Source organism: Melanostigma gelatinosum (genome assembly GCF_949748355.1).
Source record: "Melanostigma gelatinosum genome assembly, chromosome: 8".
Taxonomy (NCBI): Eukaryota; Metazoa; Chordata; class Actinopteri; order Perciformes; family Zoarcidae; genus Melanostigma; species Melanostigma gelatinosum.
In genome coordinates this window covers 4,334,133-4,352,066 of record NC_136641.1, presented here as the reverse complement: position 1 = coordinate 4,352,066, position 17,934 = coordinate 4,334,133, and the positions used below count along the sequence as shown (strand labels likewise).

The following is a 17,934-nucleotide window of genomic DNA, read 5'->3' as shown; positions in this document are numbered from 1 at the left end:
ACCTGGTGATTGGTATATTACCCAAAAAACATACATTTAAATGTAATCCAACGACCTGCGCAGTTCCATCACTCATACTATTTAATATGGCAGAAACACATTTAGTGTGTCGCAATACATGGCATGTCTACCAAGAATAGCAGGATGCTCTGCTGCATTCCGGCGCATTTTGCAGTATGCATGCTTTTCTGTCTGTTCTGACCCACAATCCTATGAGCAAGAGGGTCAAAGTTCAAGGTGCCATGAAATGACAAGGAGCTATGTCCCAATCCAGTGCACACTGCATGTAACAGTGCATACTTTGTTTGGGCAGCTGCAGTACGTACTAAAAGTTAAAAAATAAAATCCACCTCACCTGTATAGTACCCGTTGGAAAGCTTAGAATGTACACTTCATTTACCTGTGAGCTGTTTGGGGAGGTGGATACGTGCAGAGGTGTATAAATTATTGCAATGACATACATAGATACAGTATGTTATTACTTTTCAAATATGTCCTGATTGCAATTGCAGTATCCATATCTAAATTTACACGTAGATTTGTATCCTCACAGCTGCGTAGTGGACAGGGTGCACGAGGGATTGTTTGATATACAGCCTCGTGCATGGATGCAAGGACAGTTACATACTTTCTCCTCCACTCTGAATATTGAATTCTGTTGAGAAGTGCGTATGCTGAGAGGGAGGTGCACATTTCTGTAGGTGGGCTTTTAATCACCTGACCTGTCTGACACTTTAAGAAGTGCACTTCCCTCTTTAAAATGTCTTTGTGGTGTGGCAACCCAGGGGACATGGAGGCAAGATTCAGAATAAAACAGGAGACTCAGAGACAGTAACCACGGAACAAAAAGTGTCCTTTAACAGGTTAGGGTAAAGGGGGATGGGGTCAGAGTTAAAGGATTCCTCCCGGTCGGGGTCTTTGGCCTTCAGTCTACACCCAGTGTGAGACAATTCCTCCGTCCTGTTAGGGAGAGCAGAGGAGAGAGGTGAGTCTGCTGAATTACCTCCCGTCTGATGCAGTTCCTCTCAAGTGGTTCTGGAGATCCTCGTAGTCTTCTGTCTGCAGCTGCTGCTTCCCAGCCCTGTGAACATATGCTCACTCTAAGTACCTGATGGGCTGCAGGTGTGACCAATGCCACGTGTTTCATAAGTTTGACTGATTTTGAACTCAAAACTAGCAAAGGTGAAGAAGAAAATCCAGCTATAATAGGACACAAACATGCTTTAAAAATGTGCAAGCACTGAAAGTTATGTTCCAATGGTTGTGATTAACTGGCCGTATACCCTGATATCTGATATCTAAGTGAATGAACTGCTGGAAATTTCAATATTTGAGTGAAATTTGTGCACATCAAGTTAAAAGTGTTTGAGTTGTTGTTTTTTGCTGCAGAATGTTTCTTTCATATTGCTGCAGTAAAGTAATTGAAGTGGTTGTTGGGGTTCTTATCCATGGTATGAGTGTAATAAATCCTCCGATGTGGCCCGTCAACCTCTTGATTGTCACAAGAACTTCACCGGGATTGCTCTCATCCGAAATTAGTTAAGTGCATTTTGTTCAACAAACAGAATTTGGAGCAGCGACCCAAAGCTGGAAAAACGTTTTGAAGGATTCTCGATACACTGTTACTGAATTCATTAGCCGGCCTTTACAGCTTCCTTCCAAAAATGGTGGAAGTACTTTCGTTCCTAGAACTGCCACTGTATCACCACACAGCGACACTATGGTGTCATATTCATTCATCTAACAGGTGTACAAACAAATCTACAGTACTCATTTCAGCTGCATGGTTACACAGTGGCAGTATTAGGAAAGAAAGTAGTCCCGCCATTTTGGAAGCAAGAAGGCTCGGAAAGAGTTTTGTTGTGCATTCTTAAAAATATTTTCATTTGCTTTGAGTCGCAACTGAAAATGTTTGCCGGTCCAGATCCACTTCATTCATTTTGGAGAAACACACTCCCACATAATTGTTTACAATCATGAGCTGACTGGTCGAACTTGGAGGATCTATTACACTCAAATGGAGCAGTAAATGTAACTATATGGACAAGAATCCAAACTTTCACTTTAAAATGTTTAAGTGTACTGTAGGTGTTACGGTTTTAATTTGTCAAAAGTAACTCATTACTTCCCGGTCTACACCGAATATGAGATCAGCATAATGGTGTGGTGTTTCATGATTATGTTCTATAATTTCCATACTTTGTACTGCTTACCATTTCATACTTTACCAGGGTAATTTACAGCTGGCAAGTTTCTTATTTGGCTCGTAAAATGAACATACTCCACACTGATAGCTGCATAGTTTAATCTTAAGAGTGCAGACTACACACACGTGGGCAAAGCTAGATGGCGATGTCTGAGACAATTAACGTTAACTATCAATGTAAATACGGTATATTCACAACCAATTTATAATGCAATACTAGGTTGACATACACTTACCACGTATTCTTTGACGAGTGTCTCCATGTCTTCATTGAGGTAGACACTTCTCCTCAGGATACAGTCGCGCTTGACGTTGATGTCTTCATTCTGAAACAAGCATACCAACAAGATCCCCCCACAAAACATTAGCCAGTGTATTGTTTCTACAGTTTAAGTAATGCTTAATTTTACCTTTTAATATACTGTATTAAGTAGTATTTTAAGACTCAGCAACACCCCCCCCCCCCCAAAAAAGGAAAGAAAACAACAAATACACACTTACTTGAGATGTCAGTGCCATTATAGTGCACATTGTCTTTCCTGCAGATCCACCTTTGGCACGGAAAACCTTCAACAGGTCATCTCATTTTACAATCAATGAGGTACTTTTCTGCACTGAAACAAATACCAAATGCACAGTTTTGAAATCACTGATATACTAAGAAATATGAATCTCAAGATAAACTACAATGTCTCACTGTAACCAGTTCCCTTACTCTGGGTAAGGACGCAGCATTTGACCTCCTTCACAACCCTATCAACAGTTTGCAATCTGTCCTCCAGGCTCTGCCTCCTGTCCTCCGCTAAAAAGCAGCTCTGCTCTACTGTGTGTGTGCATACCTGCTGCAGAAAGACAGTTAACGCCATCGTCTGTTCATCAAATTGCTACTAATGAACCCGCAAGCACTTTAAATTAGGTGACACTGCAATAAAATGGGCTAAAAATATTTGTAATGATGGTAACTAAAAGGAAAATCTAGAAGTTACGTCCCGTCAGAAAGAGTGGGTGGCTCAGCTGTGGAGGGTGCGGAGTGGTTCGGGGAACGGTGCCGGGAAGGGACTTAATTAGGCGCAGCTGAAACTAATCCTGATGGTCTCACTCAGCTGTATTTAATCACACAGTAGCGAGGGAGGCAGGTCGGGACGAGCGACAGTGCTATGATGAGACGGACAGGCGGCGTGTGCTCGGAGGCAAGGCAGGAGAGCACACGGCCAAGCCCAGTCAGAGTGTATGACAATAAAGAACATTTGAAACCGTCATTCAACCGTGTGCTGGCGGCATTGTGCTCCCCAGACCCACCGGGTAGCAGAGAAATATAACGTTACAGTTATGGGATGTTGCTTACCCTTATGTTACATGTTATATGTCAACTAAAAACCTCAACCTGACCGAAAGTCAGACAAGATGTAACGTTACAGCAGGACACGTAAAACACGTTATCACTCGAATATCAGTTTACAAGTTAGCTCCGTTACCAATTTCGGCGACACAAAGCATTTCTATGTCTCCATTTCAGAGTAACTGTGGGCTGTATAATTGGTGTTGGCCTAACAGTTAGCCGTTAACATTAAGTGTCCGTTTTAATAAAGTGCCGTTTAACGTTATAGCCCCGTTTGCGCAAAAGTCCGTTGCCTAATTTTAATGACTGACTCGTTTTAATTAGTAATACGTCGGATGTTGGCTAATGTCAAACGTTAGTTGATATAACGTCACGTATTACAACACGTGCAAGTAAGCTAGCTAGCTCACGGGACTAAAATGTTTGCAATGTTAGAATTAACGGATTTGACACTCAATGTATCAATAATGGTGTGACACAATATCAACTGCACTCATAAAACATGTGCAAACACTAACGGGAAGATTATATCAGATGAGAGCAGATGTTACAATCCAGGCTGCAGGTTGCGCTGAGGTAAGATGGCCGACTGAAGTCCTGAGTCACTTCCGCTTCTGAACCAATCTTGAATGTTTCCCGGCAAAGCATATTCATACCATATACATACGTTTTAACTGTTTCAATTGAATTGAATTCACAATTAACTGATTTATGCTGATTTTAAGGAATTTGAATCGGTATATTTTAAAAATATAAGTATTTAAATAAAATGAAATGGTTTCAAATACTTAATGATAAACTATGCCATGATTCATTTTTCTGAGCTCCCTCCCTGATTGGCCGCAGACAGCAGGTGAAAAGGTATAAAAAAGTGATGGAAGCGTGCAAACTGGTTGGTCTATCACCTATGTGGTGCAGGGTAATGAAGTTTAAATATAACTCTTTACATACAGCAATGTGAGGAGGAATAAAAAGGTTACAGCATACCGTCCTGTGATTTGTTTGTGCACTGCCAGACAAAGTAGGAGGCACAAATCGCCATCAGATAAAAGATGAAAAATCAATGAGAAAATCATTCACTGTGAGGGGGGGCCTCACCAAAAATAGACGCAACAGAAGTTGTCTGACTTTAACAGACGGATGCAGCCAGGAGATTTATGTCTTTTTGATGTCCAAAACAGGCTTGTTTTAACATTGCGAGACCAAATATGTCATCGATACAGACCTTATATTTACATACAGATGCTATCTAAACATCTAAACTATTGTTCACCCCCGCTTCCAGTTTGTCCCGTTCAGAGACTACATCGACAGATCCGGCAACCACGTCCTCAGCATGGCCCGGCTGGCTAAGGACGTCCTCGCCGAGATCCCCGACCAGCTGCTGTCTTTCATGAAGAGCCGGGGAGTCGAACCGCGACCGGCCCTCTCCTCCTCGCCGCTACCGGAGCTGCACCGACACATCTGACCCGGACCACCCCCCCTTCTCTGCCTCCCCATCACCGACTCACTCAGTCTCCGCTCACCTCCCATACAGCCATTTGTCAACAGGAGCAGAAGGATGTCTTGCCGGTGAAGCCAAACGGTCACAACACAGCGACGCAGCGGGCACTCATCCGTGACTGATCTTTTCTTCTCATATTTCTCGTCAGCAAAGTGTTTACTTTAGTCACATTTGGCAGCGGTCCCAGGAAGTGTGAGACACCAAATTCAATTCAAGCCAGTCCCCGAATGAAAGCAGAGCTGTTGATGGGCAATATAAGGCAGCTTGCATCGGGTAATTGGGGGGGGGGGCAAGCTTTGACTGCAATCTGTTTGGGGTACTGTTTGCGTTTTTTTACCATCGTCGTTATCATCGAGCTGTGCCAAATCTCTTTAACACTGAAATAGAGGCTGACAAACAATTAGTTCAGTTCAGTCCAAAAGGGTTTTCAAACTATGAGGTGTGCCTCCCAACGGGGAGTTAAGGGGGGGGAGACACGAGGTGGATGTCGGCGTTCTAAAAGCAAAGTTATTGCAGTTCGGCCCGTTGACTTGGTCCTCTTCTCCTCACAGTCACCAGTTTGATCCGCTATAGTGGCTGTGACTCGCAGCTCATGAAGTCTCTTTTAACGCACGATTGGTGCAATTTGCATCGAACAACACGCTCCACTCTCGGAGTCACTCAAATCTAAAGACGCCGACATGACGCACATACCTTTAGAGTCCTTGTTACTTGCACTCTCCGGCAATATCATCATCTCTGTGTCCATCGCAAATACACGTCCATCAATCTGCTTAGAAAGCTCCTCTTTATAACGGCAGAGCTTGCCTGAGAATCTTCATGTTTTCAAAGTTTTCTTCCGTAACAAAGTACTGCAGTGACAGTCCATGAGTACATCGCCAACAGAAGCTGCTGATTTATTCGGCGCATGTTGTCAACTTGTCGTACAGGCAAAGAAAAGTTGTAACCGACTCCATGACAATCTTGTTTACAGCCTCCGAATGATAGGAACTGTAGCTTTATTCCAAACATTAGAGCCTGTTTATCCCCCAAATGAAAGGCAGACAAAGAATAATGCAGTTGAACACACAGCATCCAACTTAGTAAAGCCCTGGTTTCATTCAGCCGGATGATTTAGTGACAAGAAGAGAGACTTTCAGATGTGAGGCGTCATACAGAGGCGTTGGCAGGTGTAGTGTGGGGGTTCCGGTCACGTGTTCATTATTGCCAGTCACAGACCTTCACGCAGACACACACAGACACACACACACCTGTGTCTGCCACGCCACACCCATCCTCCCTTTGCTCAGCATGGGCCGAGGCCGGGTGCAGATCCTGCTGTTAGAGAAATGCCAGTCCCTCCGGCTGCCCCGCAGAGAGGAGGAGAGGGAAGGAAGGGAAGAAGGAGGTGGGAGTGAATGGAAGGGAAGGTTTAGAGAGGGAGAAACGGAAAGAAACATAATTGACAAAGGCCATGAGCGTGAGGACGAAAGAGACGGATCCGTTTGATGATGCCAGTGGGGAAAGACAAATGGGAGAAACAGGCGGTGGCAGTTGGAGACGGTAACAGAGATGAAGTCTGTACTTTGAGTTTTTGCTCATAAGTCTGTGTATGCATATGTTTTGGGGAAAGAAACCTCAAAAGAAGGATACATGCACATTCTCCAAAAAGCAATATAGCCGACCCCCAGTGTGATGTTCTCCCTATGCATGTCCCTCCCCCTACCGTGACATTTTATTCCCAGGCAGACCGGAGCCATGTGCAAAGTGGACGAAGTCTGCCACCCGGTGTTCACCGTTTGTATAGCAGGGTACCTTTTATTATGCATGACTACTGTACATTCCTCTACTAACTCAGCACAGCAGACACATGAACTGCAAGCTCCAGCACACGTGTGTGTGTTCTCATGTGAAATGTAACGGCTCCCTTTTTGAGGACGTCTAGTTATTGTCAGTGTGAGGATGAGGATGATGATGATGATGGCGGTGGCGGCTAAGAGAGGTGTTTATGCAGTTTAATGTGTTTGTGTAAGTGTTTTGGTTTTTTATGAACTTGTACAAAGTTTAATCGTCAAGGCGTTGCATGTCGAGGAATGAATGCCTTCCAGTGTTCAAGTAGTTTTTGTCATTGCAACTTGATTGTCAAAAAAGAAAAAAGAGAGGTATATCTCGAAGTAATATGCATTCTTCTTGTGTGAATGTACATTTTCATTTGTAGATTTCAGAGCAACCCAGAAGAAAAAGGTTGGCATTGTACTGTGCATTTGTGCCACAGGCTACGTTGAATGTTGATGTAATTGAACCCAAAATACGTTTCATATCAGCCTATCACGCTTGCTGAAGCGCACAATGCCACGTGGTTAACGTTGTGAAATAAGTGGTTATGTTTGGGCAAGAAAACTACTTGGTTATTGTTCGAAAAAAAGATGGTTTGGGTTCAAATAATAACTCACCAAATGTAGCGTATCAACCGTAACTACCGTGAATGAATACAAACGTCTTTCGCGAACTTTCTTACGTTAAGGTATGTATAGAAGCGTGACAACTGTAACTAACGTAACGATGGCCTGCCTCGGTCGGCGCTAGCTGCTCTTGGCCTGTCTCGAACGATTCCGTCGTGACGCCCTTTCCGGTCATTACGCTGTCATTTTCTTCGGCGATCGCCAACCAAACGTAAATAATATTAATTCATACATATCAAATAATCTATGTGTCAAATTTCATGAATATATATGGACGTTTATATGTCTAAATACTATAGGAAAGTGACTTTGATGAGAGAAAGCAGAAAGAACGCTCCGGCGACGCTTAAACAGCTCGAATGGAAATTAAGGAGCTTTTATTGCATCATTTGGAGTTGTTGAAGCGTGATATCTTATTGTGAAGGACAGAACTACGGTCCCGGATGTGTTGACAGCATTGATGGTCATTTTTGCGACCCTGGAACAAGCGAATATCCCCGAAAAACCAGCAGCAGCCAGTGTTTACAACGTGTTTGTACGGATTAGGCCAAGAGCAGTGCACGGCTAATTCACCCGTGTTAGCATCGTTTTAACGACTCTGGTAAAGGCAAAGCTAACTGTAATAATTACAACAATATTTCGTTTGAAAGGTACGAAGTTTAACTTCAGTTTAACACCATTAAATCAACTGAAAACATTACACGATCATTTTTATCAACATTGTAAGTGAATTGTATTGAAACATTAGCTAAAAACTGTCCGGTTTGGGGTACAATTCCGTTACCGCTTATAAATACAACAGCCCTAAGTGGACCTTCTTTCGTAACATCAAGTATCAAACTTAACAATTATAACTAATAAATACATACCTGCCCTAATCTTTCAGTCTTACATAACGCCACGTGAGAAGAGTAATAACCATCAATAAATAACAACCACCCTCAGTAGACTTACTTGCATATCGTCACGTAACAAGTTTAACAACTTTATCTAACGTGAAAAAAACAACAACCGCCCTTATCCGTCTTTCCTATGTAACTCTACGTAAGAAGCGTAACAACCATCAATAAATAACAACCACCCTTAGCAGACGTTTTTGCACATCGTTTAACAACTTTGGTTACCATGAATGAATAACATCCGCCCTTAGCCGACTTCCTTACGTAGCATTACGTAACGAGCGTAACTCCAACCTGCCTTTACTGGACTTTCTCTACACGCAACTTTCAAAATAACGGTCGCTGGATTATCTACGTCACTTTCGCTGCCTGAATGCAAAAACATCAATATTTAACACATCCCTGGTTTGCAGAAACGTTCAATTACCACATTGTTCTTCTCTGCGACTGGGCTGTTGAACTAACTAGCGCTACGTCTTGCAGAAACCATGGTATATTCAGTCAGCGCAACTTGAGAAACATGTATTTTTGATATTCTGCAACGATTTGGAATAAAGAAAATAGACATAGAAGGTCTCTGCAAGACACGGACGATATCAAAAAGTATTCTGATGGCACTAAAAGCCCGTAGTGTGATTTTTGTACAAGGGCATTTTTGCCCGTCTCTTATCTTTGTCTTAATAGATGTATGTTCAGCCCACTGTGTTTAAGAAATGATTCTTTTCATTGTATATACAACAAAGGATGGAACAATGGAAAATGTTTTCTGCCTCATTTGCTTAGAGTAGAGCTACAAACGCCTTTTACATTTCTGTCTCTAATAACAAATCTATATTGTAGGTTGATGTTTTTATGAATGTCCAATAAGAGGAATGTAGACGTTTGAACTATAAGCCCTGAACTGTTTCGACTGATAGGTTGTGTTTTGATATGCGGTTTGACTGTGTTTGTGCTCAATCATATCTCAAGTTGATGAACTGCAATACAGTGAAAACCAAACATGAAACGACACCATCTGATTTATTCTACGCTGTTGTTTGTACGCTGACACATGATGGAAGGTGGCGAGTTGATTCTGTTCCTGGGAGCGATGCCTTCTGTAACGCTGCACAGGGTGATGAGGCTCCTCCCATGAAAATGAGTTGATTCAGTAAACAGATTATGCACAGAACTATACATAACGTTTGCCTGATTCACTGTCCCCTGTATCTGTTTCCCTCTTTTAACAGTATTTATAACCGTCCGTACTCACATTTCTGTGATAATGACATGGTAATTACAGTAATGCCATTGGCAAAACTGACAGTGATGGATTACAACCAATTTGACACTTTTTGCGGAGTGCAGAGAAAAACTAGGGCTGTCCAGAGGGTAGGAAACTAATGTAAAAACGTATGTTTAATTTGGAAAATGTGATACAGTATTTATATGTGCATGTGATTAAAATCAGTCCCTGCACAGGGAAACATAAAATAGGCTGTTTATTATGATTTCAGTATGTAGACACGAGCGAAGGGGAGAGAAAAGTGACCAAACAGATCACACAGAGGAACAGTCTGTGCCGGGTCCGAATGTGACCGCCTCTTGTGACTAAAAGAGGCGGAGGAGTAGCTCTGCCTGGACGTAAACATGCTGATAAAAGAGGTGCTTTCGGAGCGGCCAGGAGTCAAGGAGGCTTCGCTCAGAGAGACGGAGGAGCTCAGGAAGTGAAGGAGCTCATTGTAGAAACTCTCAAACATGGTGGAATGAGACGGCAGAAAGACTGAACCGCGTCTGTGAATCTGTTTCCATAAACCCACTAGCACATCACTCTCCTGCAGCTCTGCACAACAACAAGCAAGTTCTGATGTCATTGCAGAGTTCTCACACACATTTTACGAGTATGTGGAAAGAAGCAAGGAACAACATCTGGCAAAAACGTGTTTTTTCTTCTTTTTTTAAAGGGACTTGAACAAACCCGGTTTTGTAGGACTTTGGGTAATAGGTCAGAGAGGCTGAGCTCAGGGAAACTTTGGGCACACAGAAATAAAAAAGGGGAAGAAAAGGGAGGCACACTTGAAGTTTTAAACGGGTCTCTTAAGGGCTTTGGACTGGCTACTGTAGGGCTGTGCACAACATTTTTCGAGGAAATAGCTTGAAGTCATTGTTTCAAATTAAGGCTATTAGTTGTTAAAAGTCCAAAGTGATTTCCTCAAAGGTTAACTGGAAACAAGTGTGAGGCTGTACGATCAGTTACAAGAGTATCGAATGAACGGGTTGTATTCAAAGTGACAGATTCCGCTGCAAATCAATGCAGAGAAAATAATCAAGGAGACGTAATCGTGTCGAATTTTAAAAGGCCCAATAAAAGTAGCAGCGGCGGCACCAATAACAACAATGTAGCCTTTCTGTTTCTCCACTTATGTGACCTCTGTTTTATGAAACAGCTTTTTCTTGTTATGCTGTCACAGCTGAGAGGTGCCGTCGACGGAGTTATAAACCGAAGAGGATCATCAAACTTGGCACAATCACACGTGTAAATCCGTGTGATGTCTCTCTCTGAGTCAATTCTTGATTTATGAACACACAAATTTGCTTTCTTGCAGAGGCGCTAAGATGGATGGCACTCCTGTACCTATATGACATTCCCATACAACTAAACTGCATTCTCCATTACGTTTCGAGGGAAACACAATTTCTCCTGGATTACGGCCGCAGCTTTAAACAAGTGTTTTAACGTTGTATATAGAAACAAAACTAACTCAATACAAAACTGCTGAGCAAGTAGTTTTGTTTGAATTTACAAAATCGGCACCCGTAGCGGAGCGTCACAGTTTGACGGGTAGGGCTACCCGTTCCATTAAACAAGTGAGGACAAGTGGTCCACATGTAACGAGTTGGGAGTAAGAACAGATTGCTGTATGCTAAATATGAAGCTACTGCCGGCAACCAGTTAGCTTAGCTTAGCATAAATACTGGAAGCCATACTTAATAAATAAATGCACATCCTAAAACTTTGAACTTTTAATTAAATATATTTAAATGACAGACATACATTTTCTTTCCATTCCATTTCTTTCCATTTGTTAACAATTTGACACTGGATGACAAATTCAGCTGCACATTCATCCAGTCATAACGTGATTCACTCACTGTAACGTGAGCTGGTAGGTTGGATGAAACATCCACTAAAAGGCTGCTATGCTCTGCCACCAGGGCAGCTACAATTATGCTAACAGCATAGTTGGATGACATTGCATCTTAGTGCAGATTGTACTTTTTTTCATTTCACTTCATTCCCTTGAAACTCCCCATGACTGATGATCTCAATGTGAGCAGGCAGTCCGGTGTTTGACAATACATCTATGCCTCATCGCTCGGTCTCTCCCCGTCACTGGGATCTGTGAATAGGCAGAGACGTGCCTTAAAGCCATTCAATTACGAGCTGGCCACCATCATGTACATACTCGGAACAGAGAGAGAGGAGCAAGGGGATATATAATAGGCCTGTTTTGGAGTTTGAATAAAAGCAAAGCTTTGTTCCCTGTCTGTAAACGGTTTGGATTAGGACTACAGATCCAGGACTTGGAGGCATATTATTCTCTGCGGAGCACAGCAGTAGCCATGACAGCAACGTCCAAACACTGCAGCCTCTGTCCTTTATTACAGTATTTGGGACCTGGGTACTTTTGGGAAACAATGGTGGTGATGACTGAATTTTTTTAAATAACTTTTCACAGCGTAGGAGATCCCAGCAGCAAAAGGTCATTAAAGGAACAAAAGTTCAAGACAAACAAGCCGGAAACAATATATACTATGTATCTATACAATGTGCTCTCCTGCTTTACCGTCAGTTTAGCTGGTGCGTTTGCTGCCACCAGTTGGTCAATTTGAATGAAACGGTGGGACTTTTTTTTCCGCAAAGCTAAGCTAACAGGCTGCCGGCCGTAGCTTTATAATTGGTGGACAGAAAGAAACCAAATTCCAATAGTTCTATCTATATCTATAAATCGTGAGAAGAGAGAATTTGTGCACAAATGAACATTCATGACCATCTTTACTGCCCTTTCCACATTACCTCATATTAAAGCAGTCGTTAAGAAGAGATATGCACGTTTAATGTTTTATGCATGTGTTATTAAAAACATATAAACGTGTCAAATATATTTGTAATTGAGATCAAATGAATGCATTTTGGCGGAAATAACAGGCTGTTTTCATTTTCTCTCAGCAGTTAAACAAAACGCCAGCCTTTTATATTTGATTAAAATAATTCAAGCATGTATATAAGAAGTGGACGTAGTCACCCGTTGTTTGTGGACTCCTGTTTTGAAGCCTTGACGATCCGCATTTTGACTGTCGCCATCTTGTTTTTTTGCAACCAGTGAACAGAAGTGACCATATTTGGACTGCGGTGGCGTGACGTAGAGACGCTGTATACGGCTCTGGTAAAGACCTACCAATGATAAGGTAGCCCCGCCCTAAAGCATAGTTGTCTTTATGGTCTGTTTGACTCTAAATGGACCATAATCTACTCAATGAACATCATGCTGTGTTGAAGAAGACTTGAAACTAGAGATTGAGACATAAACTCATGTTCACAATGTTTACTGAGGTAATAAATCAAGAGAGAAGTAGAATCATTTTCTCATAGACTTCTACACAATCAGACCTCTTTTTGCAACCGGAGGAGTCGCCCCCTGCTGGTCAGTAGAGAGAATGCAGCTTTAAGGCACTTCCAGTGGCTTCACTTTTCTGAACTGGAGGTTGATGCCTGGTGATATATAGATAGCTACAATTCTCAGAACATGATGAACATTAAGGCTCCCCATGTGGCTCAATGGCGTATTGCAGATATGACTGTTCAACAAAAGACTTTCTGAAAATGTATAAAATCTCCTAGAACCCGCCTGTGGGTCCCGACCCAGTATTTGGGACTGCCTGATCTGAACTACTGAACTGTTTTCTACCTGTAGTGCTTCACTCCACTTCATTAATGGCCTGAGAAACACAGTCAAATGAAAGCCAAACAACAGCATCTTTCATGCACCTGATCCACTTGGCCACCAGCCAGCAGAAGGCATAAGCAACACAGCAGGGACATTCATCTCACACCAGGCATCAGGGGGATTTCCTATATTTCTGGTGCCATCGGAATATCTGCTTCAGATATCAGGGCGGATTGTTACTCAGGCCCCGTGTTGTTAAATATTCACTAAAGAAATCCACAATGGAGAGAAGTCTGTTGTGAGAGATGAAAGACAATTGAGGAGAAAAAAATGACAATATCAGAAATGTTTTCAGAACCTCCCACAAGCAAGTGTGTGTGTGGAAGCGGAAGCGGGCAGGCATTTGCCAATAAAAGCCCCCCCCCCCCCCCCCCCCCGCCCGAGGTTTATTGACGACAGAGCTGGTTCACGACCTTGAGAGACAGCTTTTGGACTTTGGCCTGGACGTGTTTTTACGGGTTGAACAAATGACAAAAAATGAAAGTGAAGTCAACAAGTGCCAGACGTATGGACACGAGGTTATGGCGCAGGGTGGGGGGGGGGGGGGGCAGCTACGCGTAAAGGCAACAGTTAATAATACGTCATGAACGCGGTGCAAAGCGGTGAACTCTGTAACCTGTCGTGTGCGTCACTGTGTCTGAAGCCACAGTTCACTAACCTGCTGCTCCAGCTTTCTCTCCCACTCTCTAACATTGACACATACCTGGACTCACTTCTGACCGAAGTGACATGTGTTGCTTCACTTTGCAGCCACTGCAGCAAGAGCCCCATGTAACTGTAGCACCCACTCCTAACAACTATCGTGTATTTAACTCAATAATAAAAAGCTATTGACATCTGGTGTCATTGAAGGAAACTAGAAGATGAAACCCTGTCAAGAAGTTGAGCTCAATAGAGCATCTTTTGGGGGTCTGGTAGCAATAGCTTGCAGCCCTGGTTGGGTTAAAGTGGAACGTTACATTTCTCCATACAATGCTGCACTGTAACATTGAAGCCATAGACTGTACATAAGAAGTGGATGTAGTCATGGTGATCATGGTCATCCATTGATTTGTGGACTGCCGTTTTGAAGCCTCGAATTTGAGAATGCAAGTTTTAAGACAGTCCCGCACGGGCTTCAATCGGCAGAACAGGAGAAGAACTGGTTAAAACTAGGCTACAATGCTGTGTGATCTCCATGTATTTTGACTGGGACATGTAGCTTCAGCATGTTAGCATCCCCCCACCCCCCCCACCCCCCTCCTCCCCCGGATAAGATAAGATAAGATATCATTGCTGCTCTGCAATTTGACCAACATATGTTGTATGCCGATAATGATGTGTAAGCTAAAAAAACAGCTTCGTAATCAGGGAGCACATGTACAGACAGACATCATTATGCAGAGACACAACTCAGAGTTAGAAAGAGTCTGCAAAGGTTGCAGTAGTATGCAAGCCAAAGACACTTAATCCATCAAATTAGGATGAGACTTGTGAGAGCAACTACAAGCCAACTAAGCTGTCTAAGACGTGCATTAGACACAGGAGGGTTGTGTTGGTGTCAGTAGCTGTGGTGGTTGGTTGGGGGCGGAAGGGTCGTGGTTCTTTTCAGATTTATTACAAACTCATTGTGTAACTCTTGGGGGAAATATTTGTTCCCAACAACAAGCTGGGTTTTTAACAGATATGGTACATTGCTGTTGGTACTGTGAGTCTCAGGGGAGTGTCTGAAAATAGATAGTGTTCTTGGTAGTGGGGGACAAACAGCAACTTTAGGTGAAAGGCTGAAGTGTCCTGTAATAGATGTCATCTCCCATGAAGACATTTTTCTCGAAAATGTATTTTTAACGTCTCAAGGGGGGGGGGGGTGCAACAAAACGTAACAGGCCACAGCTGGATCAGTGTTTTCTCCACTGCCACGGCACTGATCCGGTCATCTCACAGCCATCAACGTGTGATGAACACCCCCACCCCCCCCCCCCCCCACCCCCCCCCGGATCCCATTCACATCCCTTCACCTGATGCTACAGACAGTGGAATAATCCGCTCTGACACCGGCCATGTAGGTTCTGTTGACACGGCGGGGGGTCCAGGGTCAGCCGGTGATGCCAAAGCTGGTTAGGGGCTTAGAAGGGGGTAAACAAAACTGTGCTTCATCTACATATCTCCAAAAGGAGACGCAGCTGCCACTATGGCCAAAATCACAAAGTCTTCACTATTATATGTAACCATTTTCTTTATTCCATGTTCTTGATTACCATCTTTCAAAAATGAATAAAGCTGCTGTCGAATAGTGTTCATGGCTCAGCAAGTGTTTCCTTAAGTGACGTGACCCAGAAGTATCAAAGTGGCAGCCATGATTACAGCTTTTTGAATCCTCTGAATGCAAAGGAAAGGTGCTTAAATGCTTAGGGCAGTGATTTTCAACAGGTGTGCCGCGGCACCCTAGTGTGCCGCGTCAGATCGTCAGGTGTGCCGTGGGAAATTTTCTAATATCACCTAATTAACCATTGTCGGGTGTCTGTGCTGTAATAAAGTGTCGCAGATAATGTAATACTCTTCTATGGCAGTGGGTGGCAGCAGAGGGATTTAAATACCTGTAAAGACAATAGAGTTAGTGCTGCGCGACACGTGACAGTGACAGTTTGGGATCAAAGCAAGACGAGCAAGTGACAGTGATGAAAAACAAAACAAAAAAAGGTGACAGTGATGGAGAAGTTTTTGAGAAGGGAAAATGCAAATGCCGAACAGGGCCCTGGACAAAATTCTGACCCAGATGAAGGCCCAAGTATGAGTGGTCGACAAAAGAAAAAAGACAAGACGGTGAGCTCGAGGCAATACAGCGAAAGCTATCTTTCATTTGGGTTTACGTTCACCGGGGATGCAACGGCACCGAGTCCGCTGTGCTTGGTGTGTGGTGAGAAGCTATCCAATAGCGCCATGGTGCCAAGCAAGCTTAAACGCCATCTCCAAACGAAACACCCTTCCGTTCAAAACAAGTCGATGGACTATTTTGTACGCTTACGTACAAACAATGAGAAACAGGCAACTGTTTTGAGAAAAACCACAAAGGTAAACGAGAGAGCCCTCAAAGCTAGCTACCTTGTTGCTGAACTCGTAGCTAAAACAAAGACGTCCCACACCGTGGCAGAAAGATTAATACTGCCAGCTTGTAAAGCCATTGTGAATGAGATGCTCGGCCCTGACGCGGCCAAAGAGATCGCTAAAGTGCCTCTCTCAGATAACACAATTGCCAGACGTATTGATGACATGTCTGCGGACATAGAAACTGTTGTTTTGGAAAAGATGCGCATCAGTAAGAAATTTGCCTTGCAACTTGATGAGTCGACGGATATTAGTGGACATTGTCAGCTCTTGGCCAACGTGCGTTTTGTGGATGGAGAAGCCATTAGAGAAAACTTCCTATTTTGCAAGGCACTGCCAGAAAAATCAACAGGAGATGAAATATTTCGGGTCACGTCGGAATATCTTGACAAAAGCGGGCTTACGTGGGAAAACTGCACAGGTGTCTGCACTGATGGAGCCGCAGCCATGGTCGGGCGCATCAAAGGCTTCGTAAGTAGGGTCAAAGAAAGAAACCCAGCTGTTACTGTTACGCACTGTTTTTTGCACCGTGAGGCCCTCGTTGCAAAGACCTTACCAGCAGATCTAGGTCCTGTGTTGGATGATGTTGTGCGCTTAGTGAACTTTGTGAAGACGCGACCTTTGAAATCTCGCTTATTTGCGTCTCTGTGTGAGGAAATGGGAGCGGAACATAAAGTGTTATTGCTCCACACGGAGGTCCGGTGGCTGTCGCGCGGCAAAGTGCTGGCCCGTGTGTATGAGCTCCGAGAGGAACATAAAGTGTTTCTGACAGACGAGAGGCCCGATTTCTCAAAGCTGCTTGCAAGTGATCAGTGGTGTGCAAAGCTGGCATACCTGGCTGATATATTTCATCATCTGAATGAACTGAACACACGGATGCAAGGCCGAAATGAGAACCTGCTTACAAGCACTGACAAAATGAACGGATTCCGTTTAAAGGTGCAGCTCTGGCAACAACATGTGCAGCGTGGCAACCTTGAGATGTTCCCACTCACCGAGAAACTGCAGGATGGCAACACTGCTGCAATGTGCGAGGTGATTGGCAAACATTTGAAAACTCTGGAGGAGAAGTTGTCATTTTATTTCTCTTCAGCCTTCACAGAATGCCTTGACTGGGTTAGGGACCCATACAGCTCAGCATCCGTTGCTGGAAAGGACATGACTTTAAAGAAGCAAGAGGAACTCATTGAACTGAAACAAGATCGTGGTTTAAAGCTAAACTTTGCTGATCTTCCTTTGGACAGTTTTTGGTTAGCTGTTGCCAAGGAGTTCCCCATTCTGGCCAACAAAGCTATTTTGACATTGCTCCCGTTTTCAACCACATATCTGTGTGAGCTGAGCTTCTCAAGCTTGACAGCGATAAAAACTAAAAACAGAGAGAGACTGAGAGCTGTTGAGGAAGAGCTTCGTGTGTGTCTTTCTACCATTCCTGCCAGGATATCCATGTTGTGTTCATCGAAACAGGCCCAGGTT

General features: G+C 43.4%; 1 protein-coding gene across 1 annotated transcript in view; it reads left to right on the top strand.

The window, feature by feature from the left end:
• Window positions 1-5,013, top strand: part of LOC306781111 (copine-9-like) — a gene marked incomplete at both ends in the record, with an annotated part of 128,619 nt that extends 123,606 nt beyond the window's left edge. Inside the window, one exon of the mRNA XM_079273801.1 lies at window positions 4,831-5,013. Within this exon, the coding sequence (XP_079129927.1) occupies window positions 4,831-5,013 (183 nt within the window). The remainder of the gene's footprint in view (window positions 1-4,830) is intronic.
• Window positions 5,014-17,934: the final 12,921 nt, after the last annotated feature.